At 38.8% G+C, this 17208-nt stretch overlaps 1 protein-coding gene across 2 annotated transcripts in view; it reads right to left on the reverse strand.

Moving 5' to 3' along the window:
* Positions 1 to 5939, reverse strand: part of PPP1R42 (protein phosphatase 1 regulatory subunit 42) — a 56779-nt gene extending 50840 nt beyond the window's left edge. The window contains exons 1-4 of one of the 2 annotated variants that reach the window (XM_019548874.1): positions 5710 to 5939; positions 4032 to 4164; positions 1774 to 1940; positions 1157 to 1295 (exon numbers count right to left, since the gene is read on the reverse strand). In XM_019548874.1, the coding sequence (XP_019404419.1) occupies positions 1157 to 1295; positions 1774 to 1940; positions 4032 to 4160 (435 nt within the window). In that variant the 5' untranslated portion in view covers positions 4161 to 4164; positions 5710 to 5939. Of the gene's footprint in view, positions 1 to 1156; positions 1296 to 1773; positions 1941 to 4031; positions 4292 to 5709 lie in introns of both variants that reach the window. The other variant, XM_019548866.1, reaches the window with a different exon arrangement.
* Between the last annotated feature and the right edge of the window lie 11269 nt (positions 5940 to 17208).

The raw sequence follows: 17208 nt of genomic DNA on the forward strand, positions 1-17208 counted from the left end.
GACCTGCCACTGATGAACCCATGTTGGTTGCTTGTTTGTATATGTAAAGAACGAGGGGGTTCAGTAGTGTTCTCTTCCCCCATAGACCTGAATATAGGGTACTTGCAGGTGTGCTGTGGTGTTCCTTGGGGCTCCGTCTCCCCTACCCTGTCCACTCACCACCCACTTGGGTATTCAGATCTTCACCCCAACAATGTCAGCCCCTTGACTATGGGGTCTGGTGTTGACTTTGATAATCTGGCCCGCTGCTGGGATGTTGATGAGCCTGGAGCGCCTGGCATCCTCCCTGAGAGGGACGCCACTTGAATGCTTTAATATTGAGGGGCTGGGAACTGCCCATCCCCAGCCTGGTGCCAGACACTGCTCCTGCTCTTCTGCCGCAGGGCAGTGCCTCTTGTGCCACCACAGCCAGCACCTGGAGCTTCCGCCTGGCTGGTGCACTCCCAGCTAGCTTCCTCCCTGCTGCCGGCTTCTGGTGGGGTTTTTAAACTCCCTGGAGCGGTGGTGCCAGCTGCTGCAGTCAGCTGGCCACCGCCACACCTGTGAAGCAGCCGCTTGAAGAGCAGGCAAAATGCCAGCTTGTGCAGCTCTTGCCCATGAGTTTCCTAGGGCATGGGTGGCTCTCTTTTTCCTCATCAGGAACACCGGGGCTTGCCCATGGGGGTTTCTCACCACCACAATAAATGATTTTTTGGGAACTGGTAAAGCTACAAAGCCATATGTACCAGATGTGCAAGAAATTCTAACTGGATTTCATACACTAAGGAAATTGGTCATTCTTTCATAAGGATTTATTTCCATAATCCCAAACTCAGTTGGTAGCTGTCTTATTAGATCTATGTATGACTCTTAGAAAAGTTTGCAAGTTCACGATGAGACATGAATGATTGATTTCTCCACATTAAGTTTCCTGATTCACCCTTTTTCAACTTACTGACTTTTTTTTTTACTCGGAGACTGTACCTACTACATGAGGCAAACCACCTCTACAGGTATATGAGAAAATGAAATACTCCAGTTCAGCACTACAATGGAGCCCTTATAAATGACAAAAAGGAAATTCAGAAAGTATCAAACCTTCCACGCTAAATCCCTTCACAATTTTAATACAAGTCTCCTGTCAGCTACCTGTCAGAAAACTCAAATAGGTGCTTACTGCAAGGGAATGAAGGGTTCTTGGATCAAATAAGAGCTTTTCTCCAAGGGATAGCTGCTGGCTTTCAACATGCAGTTCTCTCAATTCTTCTAGCTTATCCAAGCCCTCTATTAGAGTGATGCAATTGCCCCCCAGATACCTGTAGCAAACAACATAAATGGGACTTAATTTGACACAATTTGAGGGTAAAACACAATGCCAATCTACTCTCAGTTCTCAAAACAAGAATAAATTCTTTACAGCACTACCAAACCATACTAGTTAATAAGTTAAAACACAGCAAATGTACATAAATAGCCTTGCGTGAGACTACACTATTTACAGACTAATAGATATAAGTCCATTTTACACATTCTGTTATTCTATAGGTAATAATATTATAGTGTCCAGACAAAGGACTGTTTTTAGAGGATTATCATGTTAAACTTACTCTAATACCCATCACATAATGGTACACAAGATCACAAAAGGCTTGAATGGAAATATAAAACTACAAGTGCATTTGTGATTTGAGCAACAAATTTAGCATCATGATGAGAAAAAGAACTTAATGATTATTAAATATTAACATGTCTAAATTATTTCCTATTCTTAAAAATAAAATAATTCTCACTTACAATTTCTCAAGTTTTTTCAGTGATATGAGGTTCTCTACACGTGAAATACAGTTGTTCTGCAGATATAGATGTTTTAGATTTGAAGCAAAGTCCAAATTATGTATTCGCCTAATTTGGTTGTCATACAAATACAGGACATTAAGATTTTTACATAAAGAGAGATCACCCTGAAAGGAAAAAAAGAAAACAAGGAATACTAAATACAGCTCCTTAATCATCAGCTCCTGAAATCTGGTGAATACTTTTGCTTTAGGTTCAGTTCTGCCTTATGATTTAACTGTAAATTTTCATATTTGACAAACACTTTAAATTAAAAAAAATCTGCCTGAAGGAAACTGCAGTCCACTTTAACATCTCAATAACATTAGAGAAAACAATTTCATGGGAATTAAAACATAAAAATGATGGATTATACAAAAATTACATTTCTATGTATTTTAGTGTACTTTAGTCAGATTACACCAAAATCTGAAGTTTTCTTTTACAGTATTTTCAAGCAAATTGACATATAGAAATTTCATGAGCATACTTGAAGTATTTTTAAGTATCATAATATATAAATATCCAATCCTGCCACTGAATCTATCTGGACAGATACCTGCACCTGCATTGGGTATCACTGTCACCTGAGAATACCAAACTTGCCTACACAATCTGGCTCTAAGTCTTAATGTTTTCGCTATTGAAAATAATGTTTTTGCTAGGTGTTTTTAAAAGAAATTCCTGAAATCCTTGTACTTAGCTACTCAGGATCTAGCAATTTCAACACATGTTCAGTATTTTGTGCTCATCAGGCCTACCCTTAGTCCTAATTAAATCAATTACAAAGTTCAAAGGCAACAGACTGGACTCAGGTTGCATTCTTTAAAGTGCTGCATGTTATGTTAAAAACTGAAGGAGGCAATTTAACTCACTAACAAACATTCTAATCTGTACATTTTGGGTACCCACAGGACTGATCCAAATCTGTCTGCATCATTACCTTCACATGACCTATACCCCATTCCTTCTCTTTCTCCAAAACAGAGGGAATTTGAAAAGATTCTGCTATGAGTTAACTCCTCTGTAAGATTCCCAACAGAGGAAAAAATAAAGCTGTTCAATAATTAAATTAGTGCTGTATTTTAAGAATATCTGCTATCATTAGTAATAGCAAATATTCTTAAAATACATAGCAGTAGTAATGTATCTGCTATATATCATGAAAAATCTGAGCTGCAGGTTCATGATTTTTCTCCCTTCCTTAATAACTGTTTCATTAAAGCATATTTAAATGCTTGTATTGCAATAGCAAACTGATATTCCTGACCTGGATTAGGCCACAATATAAACAAGTTGTGCTTTTATAATCTAAACTATTTAAGAACAACATGGTTGGATTTTGGTATGGGTAGAGCATGATCAAAGCTGTCGAGTGCTAGCATTACATTATCAAAAGCCTCAAAGTCCTACTCCACTAACTTCTACAATTATTTATAAACACAAAGAGTTATAATTTTTCATTGCTCTCTCAGCATCCATTCAGGTGATTTTACTATCATAGTTACTGGAACAATTTCCATGACATACAGAAGGCTCACTTGAATATATATGTCACTTTTTAAATGTAAAAGTAGTTCCATAGCTGAGAGCCCGACAAGGATAATACTCTGCCCCCAGGATTGCTGTGAGAGTGAGAGCAAATATCAAGCCAAAAGAGGAAAATAAATAATAAATAAAATAATTGCATGTATACAGTTTTATTTTTTATTATTAACAGCAACATTAATTGGCACATCAACACATCTTTCCATTGTTCCAGATAATGGTATAGGTTATATTTCCATACTTCTAAACTCCTACTGACTTTCTGTATTTAAAAATAAAAGCAAAACTCATGCATGGATCAGGTCAATGTTGAAGCCCTCTTGTTAATGAAAGGGAATTATGAAATTCAAGGTATGTAAATATATGGAAGAATTACAAGTACAAGCCTTTGCTATAATCTTATTTTGTATATTCCACATATCTGTAAATTAAAAGTCTATTTTACAGGATGCCAAATACAAGTTGGCTCTCCCACCGTTTCAATATTTTAAAGAGGTTCAGTAGTGTATGCAGTATGTGTTTTCTAAACAGGTTTAAGATACAGGTCAATTTTTCCCTCCCCGTTCTCAGTGAACACTTCATAATAACAACAAAACATGCTAAAAACAGGGTAAGAACAGTTTTAAAATACTAAAAGCTGTATTTTCATGATTCATATGAAAAGTTCTTACAATTGCATCTATATTTTTATTGGATACATTCAGGTGAGTTGCTTTCCTCAGGTACTGGGAGAAAGACTCTTCTTTGTGGTTCTTGTGATTGATGCTTTTAGCAATTAAGTCCACTGTGAGTCGAACCATAATTCTGTAACAAACCAAATTTTCACAGGCAGCTGCTTTGGTATCATTAAGAATTTAAAATGTTCTTGTACAGTGACTTTTATAAAACTCCTTCAAAATAAACAAGGTTTCATTATCTGCACACAGAAGCTCTGGAAAAGTTAAAAACAATTACCAAGATCTGAGTCAACTTCCCCTTGCAATTCCTTTTATTTTTTGTTTATGCCAAGACAGTTATGAATAAACAGAAGCTTTTGCATTTATAAATCACACCCCCCTTTTAGATTTTGACATTACTTAAAACATTTTCCAGAAAATAAATGGCACATCACATTTTCTTTGTTGTTTTAATATGCTTGAGACTCTCATAACCTGCTACTTTGGGGGGGGAGGGGAAGGGGGGAAAGATTCCCATATAGAATAGTTATCTCTGTCACTGCAAAAATAAAAATAAGCCCAAAATGGAGGACAAGGGAGACAAGGGTGGTTTTTGTGGTACCTTTTAGAGATATTGAAGGAGACAATTTAATTTGGATTAAATTTAACCCAAAATATTGAACCAACCGTATAGTCGGGAAGTCTAAGAAGGCTGAGGGGAGATATGATAAAGGTTCACAAAATCATGAAGGGTGTGAACCAAATGAATAGGGAACAACTGTTGTTCACCAAGTCCCAGCATATTAGAACTAGGGGGCACCTGCTAAAATTAAGAGATAGGTTTAAAACTAACAAGAGAATGTACTTGTTTATGCAATGCATAGTGAACTTGAGAAATGTTTTGCCACCACAGGTAGTACAGCCAGACAGCATAGCCAGGTTTAAAAAAAAGGGACTAGGTGAATTCATGGATGGTAGTTCTATTACAGCTGTTGAACAGAACAGTTGGAGATGTCTTCTCTGGCCTCTCTAAAGCAATAAAAATGGATGCCAGGGATAGGGGATAGTTCCCTCAAAATCAGTGGTACTAAACCTTTTGGCTCTGCAGACCAGATGAGTTGTATGGGGGCAGTCCATGAGCTGGATTGAGTCCTGGGGACCCAGCAGTCTTCCCTTTCTGCCCCCCCCCCCCAAAATTAGCCTTGGGAGTCTGTTGTTACCCCCACCTGGCCCAGCACACCAGAATCAGGCTCCTGATCCAGTGTTCAGGGCCCAGGGCTGCCCACACATCTGGAAATGTAGTAGCAAAGAAGAGGTGCCTACTGATTCCCCACCACCAGATTTCCCAAGCCAAGGCCCCAGAGGCCACACCTGGCCTTCAGGCCAGGGGCTGAGTCCCCTGCTCTAGATGTCACCAGCTCTGTACTCCCCACAACACCCCCTCTGCCCTTGTGTCAAATTATCAGCGTTACAGTCATGCTCCCTGAAAAAGGCCTTGAAGTTAAATCTTAGCACGTTGGTCCCTAGGGATAAAATGTTTGTCCAGAAAGGTGCTTTTCTTGCAAGTCACTTTCTATGCCGAGGGAAACCACAGACGCAGGGCCACCAGGAAAAACTATAACCCCCCAAAGCAGGAAGGCCACTGGAGACGCAGCATCTAATTTCTTGGGACAAGTCACAAGAAAACAGGGACCTGAAGAAAGCCTCCTCGGGCGCCCAAGGCAAGGCTGCACCTCTCTCCTGCCCCTGCACACTCCTCCTCTCCGCTCACAGCAGTCGCCAGCTGCACCCCGCCCCGTCCTGCGTCTGGAGACAGGACCCTCACCCAAGCTTCTCCCCACGCCGCTGACGTCACGGCGATGACGTTATAGCCTGTTGTGACGGCAGAAGGCGGCAGCTCCTCAGAGGAACGATCCCGCAGGCCGCCCCGTCCTTACCTCGCCTCACCTCCCTCCCCTCCCTGCGCTGGCTCCGGGGCCCCTGCGAGAGCCACTGACACAGCGCGAGCGCCACCGCTGAGCCCGACCGGTTGCCAGGGCAACAGAACGCTGGGCGCAAAGGCTGCTGGGGGACGGCGAGATTCCTGCGCATGCGCAGCTGGGAGCCTTGGTGGTGGCGCGGCCCGCTGCTTCAGCTGGAAGCCGCGAGGCGAGACCCGGCGTCTGCCCAGAAGCGCCTCGGCCTGTACTGGAGCCCGCGCTGGGTTTCCCGGTCGCAGCGGAGCGCCACGGGCGCGCTTTGCTTCCAGCCCGGAGTTGGCGAGACCCGGTCCGGGTTGCAGTTACAGACCTCACAGCAGTCACGTGCAGGCAGCGGCTGGTGTGTGGCCATCACTTTCCAGACGCGGCTCCGGAGAGGGACAGGAGCAGGCTTGAGAGGAACGCAGTACCCAGGACCCTAGCAGGAGCAAGGGCTTCGGAGCCGTTCAGCAGGACACAGCTTCGGGGGAGGGGAAGACCAAGTCCCCTTCAGCACAAAGAATACAGGTTCATAACACAACTGGTTGCAGCATTCAAACTGTGTCTTCACACGGTTTGAGGATGGTGTAGTTTTCGGTGAACCTTTCTGTTCCAGGCCATGATTTGGGTTAAATGTTGTCTCAATTTGGACTGACAGAATAGGTGCCCAGGTCACTCATTTATTTCTTCTGTAAAGATTTCATGCTGTTTTCTCCATATGTAAAATAGGATGGGAGGAAGCTTAGTACTTTGTGTGCAAAAGGCCCCAAGATAAGGTGATTGGGGCCAGATTAACACATAAGTAAACTAAGCACATGCCTAGAGACGTAAGTGAAGAAGGGGCTCAGTTGTGCTTATTTTACATATTACAGTTATTAAGAAAAGTAACAGAGAAATTTCATCTTCAGCTGGGGCCCACAAGTTTGTTTGCCTAGGGCCTACTCGAATTACATTATGCCCATGGCCGGCTAAATGTCAAATTATCAGCATTAGTTATGCTCTCTGGGAAATTCCTTGAACAAGTGAAATCTTAGTACATTCAGCTCTGTGTTTGTCCAGATAAAGTGTTTGTCCCGAAAGGTGTTTTTCTTGAATGTCACTTTCTTTACCGGACTATTCACTGAGAGTCAAACACCCTCAGTTTCTTCACAAAAATGGTCAGCCAAGCACTTCAATCATGTAACTAGCCCCACTGAAATAAAAAGGACTACAGTTTTGTGTTTTTGCTGGAATGAGACCTAAAACGTGTCACTGAACATGTCCTATTAAAGAAAAAAAATCTTTTTCTTTCTTTGGGTGCGGGATTTTCCAACTGTAAACTTTCTCTTAAATTTAAAGTTTTAAAAGTTCTGACAAGTTACCTTAATTTTTTTAAGGGCTGTCCAAATCTTCTCTCCATTTAAATAAATGACAAAACTTGTAACTTTCAGTGGGAGTAGGACTTAATTTCTCTTTTAAACAGTGTCTGGCAGCAATGAATGTGAATTCCCATCTACTGAATCTGAAATCCCTTCCATCTCCCCCACTCAGATGACAGGAACTACCACACAGTAAACTTATTTGCTACAGTTTAGTGTGGAATCGAAACAGTGGGCTTCAATTGCATCTTTTCTTTACAAAAAAAATTATGAAAATTCATTTTGAACTTTACTTTCCCCCTCATGACTGCAGGTGTCTAAAGCTGTCTGTTACCAATTTGTGTTAATATACAAAAGCAACAAGAGACTTAAGAGAAAATATTTATTCATTAAGATTTGAAATACGATTCCAGTGTAGTGGCACAATCATCTGTGTACTGTTCAGTATGGCAGAAATTTGGCTAAGTACAGTACTGGTCTTGAAGAAAACATTTAGAAATAGTGTTTTAAAAGAGGGCCATATTTCTTACAAGATCAAGCCTGGAACTCTTTAACCAACATTCATTTTCCAAGTACACTGAATCCCTTGAAGAACCTCTTGTAAGAAATATATCCCTCCTGCAGCATGAAGATACATTTTGCACAGTTTTATTTCTGAGTGGAACAAACAAGTTCTAATACAACCTCTACTAAACACATCACATAGCTAACATACTAAGTATTTTCTTAGACAGTTTATTAGCAAACACACCAACTGAAATGGAAGCAAAGCAAAGCCTGTAAATTGTGAGTAAAGTAAAATGGAGAAATATGGTTAACGTTTTTGAAAAATGATTTTTAAAATACATGTAAAATCTTTCTTGACCACACTTCCACTTCTCCTGGCCAGCAAGACATCTCTGAAAGACAGAATCAGCCTTAGAGTTGCATTTTAAAATCAAGTTAATAAAACAAATGTGCGCCAAGTTAATTTTTTCACTAATACCCAATTACAACTTTTTAAATATTTTTATATATTTTAGGGTAAAAACAGATATGGGCTTTGTTGTGGAAGAAATCCTATTGTCTAGTTGTAAAAGGTTCTTGTGAAGTCGTCACTGGCAATCCCTCAGAGTTGAGATGATTGTCTCCAGGATTGCTTTACCTATGGCTCTGAAGGTGGCCAAGGAGGCTGATCCAGGATCAACAGTCTCTGTTGCAATTTGGGCATGTTTTTCTGTGCTGCCTCTGGATTCCTGATTTGGACTATGATATGCTGTTTCTGCTGCTCCCGCTATTCCGTTTCCTGTTGTTGTTATTCTTGTAGTAAAGTTAAAAAGAGACTGAGATCCTTGTAGCAGGCTCTTCCTCCATTTGAGGCAGTTCTGAGCAATAGTCTCTCACAAGTTGATGTCAGTGTTGCTTCCCCCCCTCACCCCCTCAAGTTGGCCTTGAGGATGTCCTTGAAGCACTTTCTCTGCCCTCCTCTTGATTGTATGCCTTGACTGAGCTGAGAGAATAAAACTTGCTTCAGGAGTCTGGAGTCAGACATTCAGATGTGGCTGTCCCAGCAAAGTTGGTATTGGATGATTATCACTTTAATGCTTGTGGTATTTGCTTGCAAGAGGATGGTAATGTTGGTGCATCTGTCTTCCACTGGATTCCAAAGATCTTCTGCAGGCAGCATTGATGGTTCTTCTCCAGTGACTTGAGTCTGCTGTACATTGTCCATGTCTCAGCTCCATACAAGTGAGGTGTGGATCACGATTGCTTGATAAACCATGAGCTTGGTTTCAGATCAGATCTTTTCAGGTGATGTTGAATTTCTTCAATGTCAGCCTTCTGCGAGAGATGGCTTCCGAGGTACAGGAAATACTCAACGTTCTCCAGAGTTTCACTGTAGATCTGAATGACTGGAGCTACAGACTGCTTATTAAGTAGCTTATTAAGTACTTGATGGAGAACCTGGATGTTAACTACCAGTCCTATTTTCATGCATGCCTTGTTAAAACATCAATGATTGTCTAAAGGTCTGCTTCTGAATGACTGCACATCATCATTGGTGTACTGGAGCTTACTGATTGAGGTCGGGGTGGTCTTGGTTTTGGCTTGGTGTTGGCTGAGGTTAAACAGCTAATCTATTTGATAGTTTAGCTTACAGGTATGTAAATACCTTGCCTCCCACAATCACAGCTAAGCACCAGTCAGACTTTGATTTGCATCAAAATGGGCACAAAGATGGGGTGGGCAATGCCTTCTCTACCTATGACTGCTCAGAAAGTGGGACAATGGGCTTGTACTTCTGTAAGATCCCAGGATAAAAGGCTTTATTTGGGATAGCTATTCTGAAATAAACCTATGTGCAGACAAGCTATAGCCTCACATGATAAAACAGTGTTTTAGCTTCTTAGCCTTGTCCCCGTCTGTACCATCAGAACTAGATGTGTATATTCCAAAAATATTTTAACATAATAAGGTTTTGATTCTGCAATTGATTGCTTGAGAGTGAGTTGTGTTTTCCACATGGAGCACCTTAGAGTTCAGGCATGCTTTGCATGAGAGCAGCAGTTTATTCATGCATTACATACTGAAAAATTAAGGCCCTTAGGGCAAGGAGTATGTATGCTTTATGTATGAGAAAGATGAGGAGAGGTCAAAAGGGAGGTCAAAAGGGAAAGTACTAGAAGTGCTCTGAAACTCTCAAATTAAAAGCACAATTTTTCTTCCAGGTGGAGACCAACTTTGGAAAATGTTGCCTTAGAAGAAGTAAAAACAAGATTAGATATCTTGCAACCTTAACTATAGTGAACATGAACAGAAATAGCTCTAATTTCATAGGATCATAGGAAAATAGGGTTAGTAGGGCCCTCACAAGGTCATCCAGTTCAGCTCCCTGTTAAGGCAGAATTCTTCTTGACTAAGCCATCCCAGCCAAATGACTGTTTAACCCAAGGGTGCTCAACCCCTGGCCTGTAGATCTCTATCATCCAGTCTGTGGGGTTCCCCAAGTGTCTGGATACTCGGTGGCAGGGGAGTTGTGGCGGTGTTAATTACTGATGCTCTGATACTGCCAAGTTTCCAGACCCAAGTGGAGATCCATGAGTTGGATAATATACCTCTGCATGCTATCGGGCTGGCATGTGACTGAATTGTAATGTGTGGGACCAGGCCCATGGGCCAACCCCATACTCCTCATCCAGCTCAAAGGGCTGGAAGGTTGGCTGCCATTGGTCTAACCAGCTCTTAAAATTTTTTTTCCAGGGATGGAGATTCCGGTGTTTTTAGGTAGCCTATTCCAACACTTGACCACCCACAGTCAGAAAGTTCTTTCTAATATTTAACCTAAATTGTCCTTTATTGCATCACAAAGCCATTGTTCCTAGTCCTGTCCCCTGCAGCCACAGATAATAGAATATCTCCATCCTCTCTATATAATTTGAAGACACTTATCAAATCTCACCCTGAGACTACTATTCTTAGTGAGAGTTTTTTCCTAATATCTAACCTAAACTTCCCTTGCTGCAACTTGAGACTATAGCTCCTTGTTCTGTCATCTGTCACCATGGGGAACAGTCTAGCTCCATCCTCTTTGGAACCACTCTTCAGGTAGTTGAAGGCTGCTATTAAATCTCCTCTCAGTCTTTTCTTCACTGGACTAAATAAGCTCAGTTTCCTCAGAAGTCCTGTGTTCCAACCCCTTAACCATTTTCATTGCCCTCTGCTGGACTCTCCCTTAATTTGTCCGCATCCTTTCTGTAGTGCGCCCCCCAAAACTAGACAGTACTCCAGATGTGGCCTCACCAGTGTTGAATATAGGGGAAGAATCATTTCCCTTAATTTGCTGGCAATGCTCCTACCAATGTAGCCCAGTAGGCCATTAACCTTCTTTGCAACAAGGGCACATTGTTGGCTTATATTCAGCTTATTGTCCATTGTAACCTGCAGGTTATATTGAGGTGCTCAAGTGGCTGGCATCTATACTGGTATCTTGTATGTCATTATGCAATTATTTGTTGCACTTTTGAATCACAGGTGCTATTTAAATAGCATGTAACTACCTAGTTTCCTCAGTTTTCATGCAACTACCATTTGAAATACTGTCTTCACAAAACAATAAAATAAAATATGCACTTCATTCCAGATACAGGTGATTTATCAGATGAAGTGTGTATATCTTTGGATGCAGACACAAACATTAATTTCATTTTCAATAAAGTAATGCCACTGCAGTAATACACAAGCCCTAGGATAACTAAGTCTAAAATAAACAGACAATTCACATAGGAAATGATAGATGAATTATACAGGAGTTGAATGTGTATTTCAGTAAAAAATTAAAAGTTCCTGAAAATAATATATATAAAATCCTCTTAAAAGGTTTAAACATATTCTGTCCAGCATGATCTAAACACCAACTAAGGCAAGTGTACAAGTTCTTTGTTAGTAGTATTACTGGCTTGTTGTTCAGTTCTGCATTTTCTGACAAACTGAGAAGTTGGAGTTACCTTGTAATAGTAAACTATTCTGCTTGGTATTTTTCTTTTTAATTTTCGATAACGAATACTCATTTTCATAATTTTACAAATAGGAAAACAGTTACAAAAACAGGTACAGAATTGTTTTAATGAAGGTCACGCATGGTTTGTGGAAGAGTCAGGAATGGAACCCAGGTCTCCTGAGACAGTCCCATGACCTAGCCAATGGACCATGCTGCTTCCCAGAACACTCCTGTTTTCAGAAAGGCTTGTGCAAAGTAATTTTTCATAACAAAAAACAAACCAAATGTCACAGTAAATTTTTCATACCATGAGAGTTTCATGTGAGGTTCAAATCTAACTCTTGTAAACTATGCGTTTCCTCATGGATATGACTCCTAGGTTCTGAACGTACAACTGTGGTTCATGGAAAAAAAACCAAAACACCCTGCCCTTAAGGAACAATATACTTTAAGCCCCTATAAAGTTTTTAATTCCAAAATAAATATGAACATTGATTAACTAACTGGAGACTCCCTGATGTCAGTTGTTCTGTAAGTCTTGGCACAAAAAGCTCCTACATGCAGGCAATTAATCATGTATGCTATCACACCACATTTTAGCCATTTCCTTTTCTTAAGCATTTGTGCCCTTAAAATCATATAGCTTGTCACACTGGTTTTGCAACATACATTTACTTGATAAACAAATCAAATGTTGTGTTTTGCTAGATGTTACTAAGAGGGGGCCCCAATTCTGACTGGAATTTTATGTACCAGAGCAATACAAATCACATACTTCTGTATTAGTAAGAAATGTGTCAAACTGACTTTAAGACATGGGGTAATCTAAAATAAATAAATTACATAAACTTTGCCAAAGGAGGAGGGAAAGAAAAAAGAATATTTGCTAATAATTTATCACATATATATTTCTAAGTTTATGTTTTTAATTTGGGTAACACATCAACATAGTTAATCCAACAGATCCTTTAGGAGTCTTCAGGTTCCCTAAGTGGGAAGTATCTCTGTTAAGTCAAAAATATTTTGACTTATTTTTACAAAGATGTATTTAATAAATTTTATTCTATGCTTCCAACGAAAAATACCCACAAACTTCAATCTTCAGTGATGTTACTGGCATGAACAGATTTAACTCAGACAAAAGATAAAACAAACTGACTGAATAAGAAGCTAATGCAAATGCAGAACGTTGTCTGTTGCTGAGACACTGAAAACGTACATGGACTAGTTTTTCATCTGTGCTTAGTACACGCAATTGGAGCCTGATTTATCAAAACAACCCTGACACCTTAAACATGTGATCAGATTCTCAACACACACAGACATTAAGTGGAGTTCAGGTCTTATGAAAATCTGGCTGCTTAGATAAGGTACCTAAATGGCAGCTGCTGAGTGCAGAATTCTTTTCAAAATCTGGCTGTAATATTTTGGATAAATAAATCAAACCTTTTACATTTTTTCTAAATACTGTTTGTACATTTTTTGTACACAAAAAATAAATACTGCTACTGGTAATTTAAAATATTTTATAAATTAGTGAAGGGCAAATATACTAATTACATGATACAATAACTACTATGGGATTTGAGAAAACTAAATTCTCCTTACTTAAAATTTTGCCAAGTATATGAAACCTGAGAACTAACACAGCAGCACTGCTCCTTTATGTAAATCATACACTGTTCATAAATGCTGCCTTTGCCATTAACACATTTTAAAATAATCCAGGAATATAGGAACTTTGAAAGCTAAACAGTGCATTTTTAGTTCAATGTATACAACTTTCAGATGCAGCACAGACATCAGCAACACAAAATTAATTCCTATGCATCCACGATACCTACATCTGTACCACATCATTCACACACCAGCCATCTGGAACCCTCCACTTCTGTACCACAGCCTTCAAATACCAAAACACTCACACTCAGAACCATTTCAGTTCCACGATCTTCCTCTGTTATGTTTATTTTCAAAAGAGGCAGCACTGTACTTTAGTTTATTATTCTTTTGTGCAATGCTGTGGCTATTTAAAATATGAAACACTGGCTGGATATTATGCTGATTTATAAAAACAATCCAAATTTGAATTTTATTACGGACAGCACATTAATTTATTATAGCGTATTGTTCAAGCATGTACTACTAGAATACAATACAATCTTAATGTTGATGAGTAAAAACTTACTCTAAAAAGTATACCCAAATCAGAAAATATTAAAATTAAAATCAGAATACAAAACGTACCTTCATTTTTCATTCAGTGCACAGGAAAATACTGCTGTCTTCCTGTGTCTTGAACATAGCATAAACTTTCGTAGTGAGTTGCCAAATAGCATCAGCAGTATTGGTGGGATATTAAAGCATCACCAAATAGCTCAGTAGCCACACTGCAAGACTAAAAAGCATTTTAAGAAGACCCTTTGTCAGTAATTTTGTACAAAGTTGAAATCATATTCCACCAGAAATTGGGACTCAGTCCCTGATCTTGTAGAAATCTGCATCTCTTTTAGACTCTGTGGATCTTTTATATACTAAATATACTATGTTAAAAGTCTAATATACATGAAAAACTCTTTAAAAAATAAGGACTTTTTAGAAGGAAAAAGATTTCTTAAAATAAGAATTTCATATGCAATTCTCAATAAAAAATTATAAAATTGTTAACCAAATACTACACTTGATAAAACTATGTAATTAAGAAAAGTCCTGTTGTCAAACTGTATTGGCATTTCTTAAGCTATATATAAAAAGGTACCTAGAGTTTTGTATATGTAATTTATTTTCTAAGCAAAATAAATACCAAATTAAATGCGGTTATGCAACAGAAATACATGAACTGAGTTACAGCTCCTGGCTGTCAAAGTAATTACACTCTGTTTACGATACAAGGTAACTGACTTGGGTAAGTGATTAATTTTTAAACAAAAAAAGTGAAAAATATCAAACAGAAATTTGTCCATAAAACTGATGGACTACATCCAGTTCTCAAGTCAAAACATGCTTTAATGCATGTTTCCTCATCTCAAACTGTATTCTTTGGAATTTAGGCTAGAAGCTAGCTAATCATTTTCTGTGGGAATTAGCCTTATTTATTTTTTACAGCTTACTTATTCTACTTCTTATGATTCTCCATTTTGTTGGACTTGACAACAAAACTTTGCTCTTGTAAAATCTAGGTAGTGCTACAGATAGCAAACTTTCATTTACTTACCAACACTGAAAGAAGGATGTAGAACTTTGACTTCAAATGCTAAGAGGTTGCTATTTTAGTTCCTGAGCAGTGCTAAAGGGTTCAGCATTAGGCCAGTCAGAGCCAAAAATGTTATTTTTTAACTTGGGCCCCTACACTTTACATTTTTGTCACAAATAACACATTCATTGTGGCATAAATGGAAAGGGTAGTATATGTGCACCTGATTTAAGGCCCTATATAATGACAAATGACCCATACAAGTGTTCCACGCACAATATCAACAATTTATGGTTTATTTAATTTTAACAAGGCTAATGTGCTGATTGTGGGCCCCAGCTGAATGCTGCAGTCTGGGTCAGGGCCCATAATCAGCTCACTGTCAGCCCCAGGACCTTACCCAGTGTGGTCCTGGGGCTTATTATGATCTTGAATTCCCCCTGCACTGGCAAATAGTAACCGTGTGACTGAAATCTGATCCCTAATTCCAACAGGGTGGTACACTTGTTGGGATTGGGGAACAAATCCCATCATTCCAGAGGCCTTGGTTACAGTGATGCTCAGTTATGAATCAAATACTGTAATAAACAGCTGCATAGATTAGTATATGTTTGTCCAATTAGTAAATAAAAATGATGGATTTGGCTAAAACATAGCACAGCACTTAAAAATCTGAAAATTTTAATTGCATTTGCAATAAAAATAACTGTAGTCTGCCTGAAGAAGTTTCAGCTCATGATCATTTTACACTATGACAACTTAGATTTGTGCAACTACAGACTGATAAGGTAACTTAGAGGTACTTCCTTCATATGCTAAACTATAAGGCATTTTTATACAAGCTCTTATTACACTTACATTTTATATAGCCATTTTTACCATGTCACAGAAGTTGGAACCAGGTTCTTCCCGAAGGATTCGAATTGATATTGTGTTATATTTCCAAGTAGCAATTTATTATACACTGTAAAGATAACTTACATTTTTCAAAGTTGTGGTTCAAATTCTTAGTTTCTGTCATGCAGTTGTACATACATTCTATTTAATAAGGTTTCAATGCTAGAAAGTTTTGCAAAGTGCTGAAAGAAACTATGTAGGGAAAAAAATACACTGTCATATCCTATTTTTCCTAGATGTTTAAATTTTCTAAAAGAGACTACAGTGCTTGCTCCTGTACTATGTAGGACTGCTAGTGTTGGTCAGTTCACAAAGATGTTTGCCACTTCAAACCACTGAAAATGCTTTGGCATCCCCCCTCCCTTCCTCCACCTCTGTTCTGACTAAATTGTAAATCTGCTATTACATTCAGCCTAAATTATGCTTCATTTTATTTTCAGAGGTGGCTGCATTTCCTTCCTGATGTTCATATTGGCTTCAAGTACACCAGAATTCATTTGGATGAAAAGTATTACATGAATCATAAATGGTTCCAAGCAGGGCCAGGGGAGGGAGACAAAAAAAAAAAAAAGTCAAGAGAGAGACAAGGTTGAAAGCATATATCAGCCTTTTACATAAAGTATGTTGTAAATTTCCTCCCCCCCCGAAAATTCCAAAAGCAAGAAATTCAGAATTAAGGATAAGCTTTAAAGAAATCAAAACACATCTGAAGATTGAAATGCATCATTAAGGCACCCAAAACTAACTTTACACAGTACTGCAGAAACGCCACGATAAACAAACAATTATGATTAACGCGTTTTAATGTCTGTATTCCTAGATTAGATTAAACTGATTTTTAATGACATTCATTTTTCATTTTCTTCCCTCAAGCAATGAGGGAGAGAGTCAGGGGGGAAGGGTAGGGGAAAAGTAATACCACCATAGAGATACAAAGCTGTAGACAACTTGGTTTCACTGGCAGTTTGCAATTCATATACTCCATTTCTTTACATTTTCTATTACTGTTTGGAATTCTTAAGTCTTAACAGAAAAAGTTTACATACTCAGTCTGCCTTTAAAAAGGCTTTCCCACTTCATATGAAGTAAGTACAATTCTGTATTCAGTAAAACTACACTATTACTTTTCACTTGTAGGAATATCCTTTGGCTAAGAAAACATAAAATAAAATCAAAATTAACTCAAAAATAAAGTCCTTTAATTATGAAGGACTATGTACATACAGCATCAAAACCTTCTAGAAAGAGGATGCATGAGACAATAACCATGTTTTAATAGAAAATACAGCTTTTGAAAAGAAAAAAAAAG

This window comes from Crocodylus porosus, unplaced genomic scaffold, assembly GCF_001723895.1.
Source record: "Crocodylus porosus isolate Cpor-Errol unplaced genomic scaffold, CroPor_comp1, whole genome shotgun sequence".
Lineage (NCBI taxonomy): Eukaryota > Metazoa > Chordata > Crocodylia > Crocodylidae > Crocodylus > Crocodylus porosus.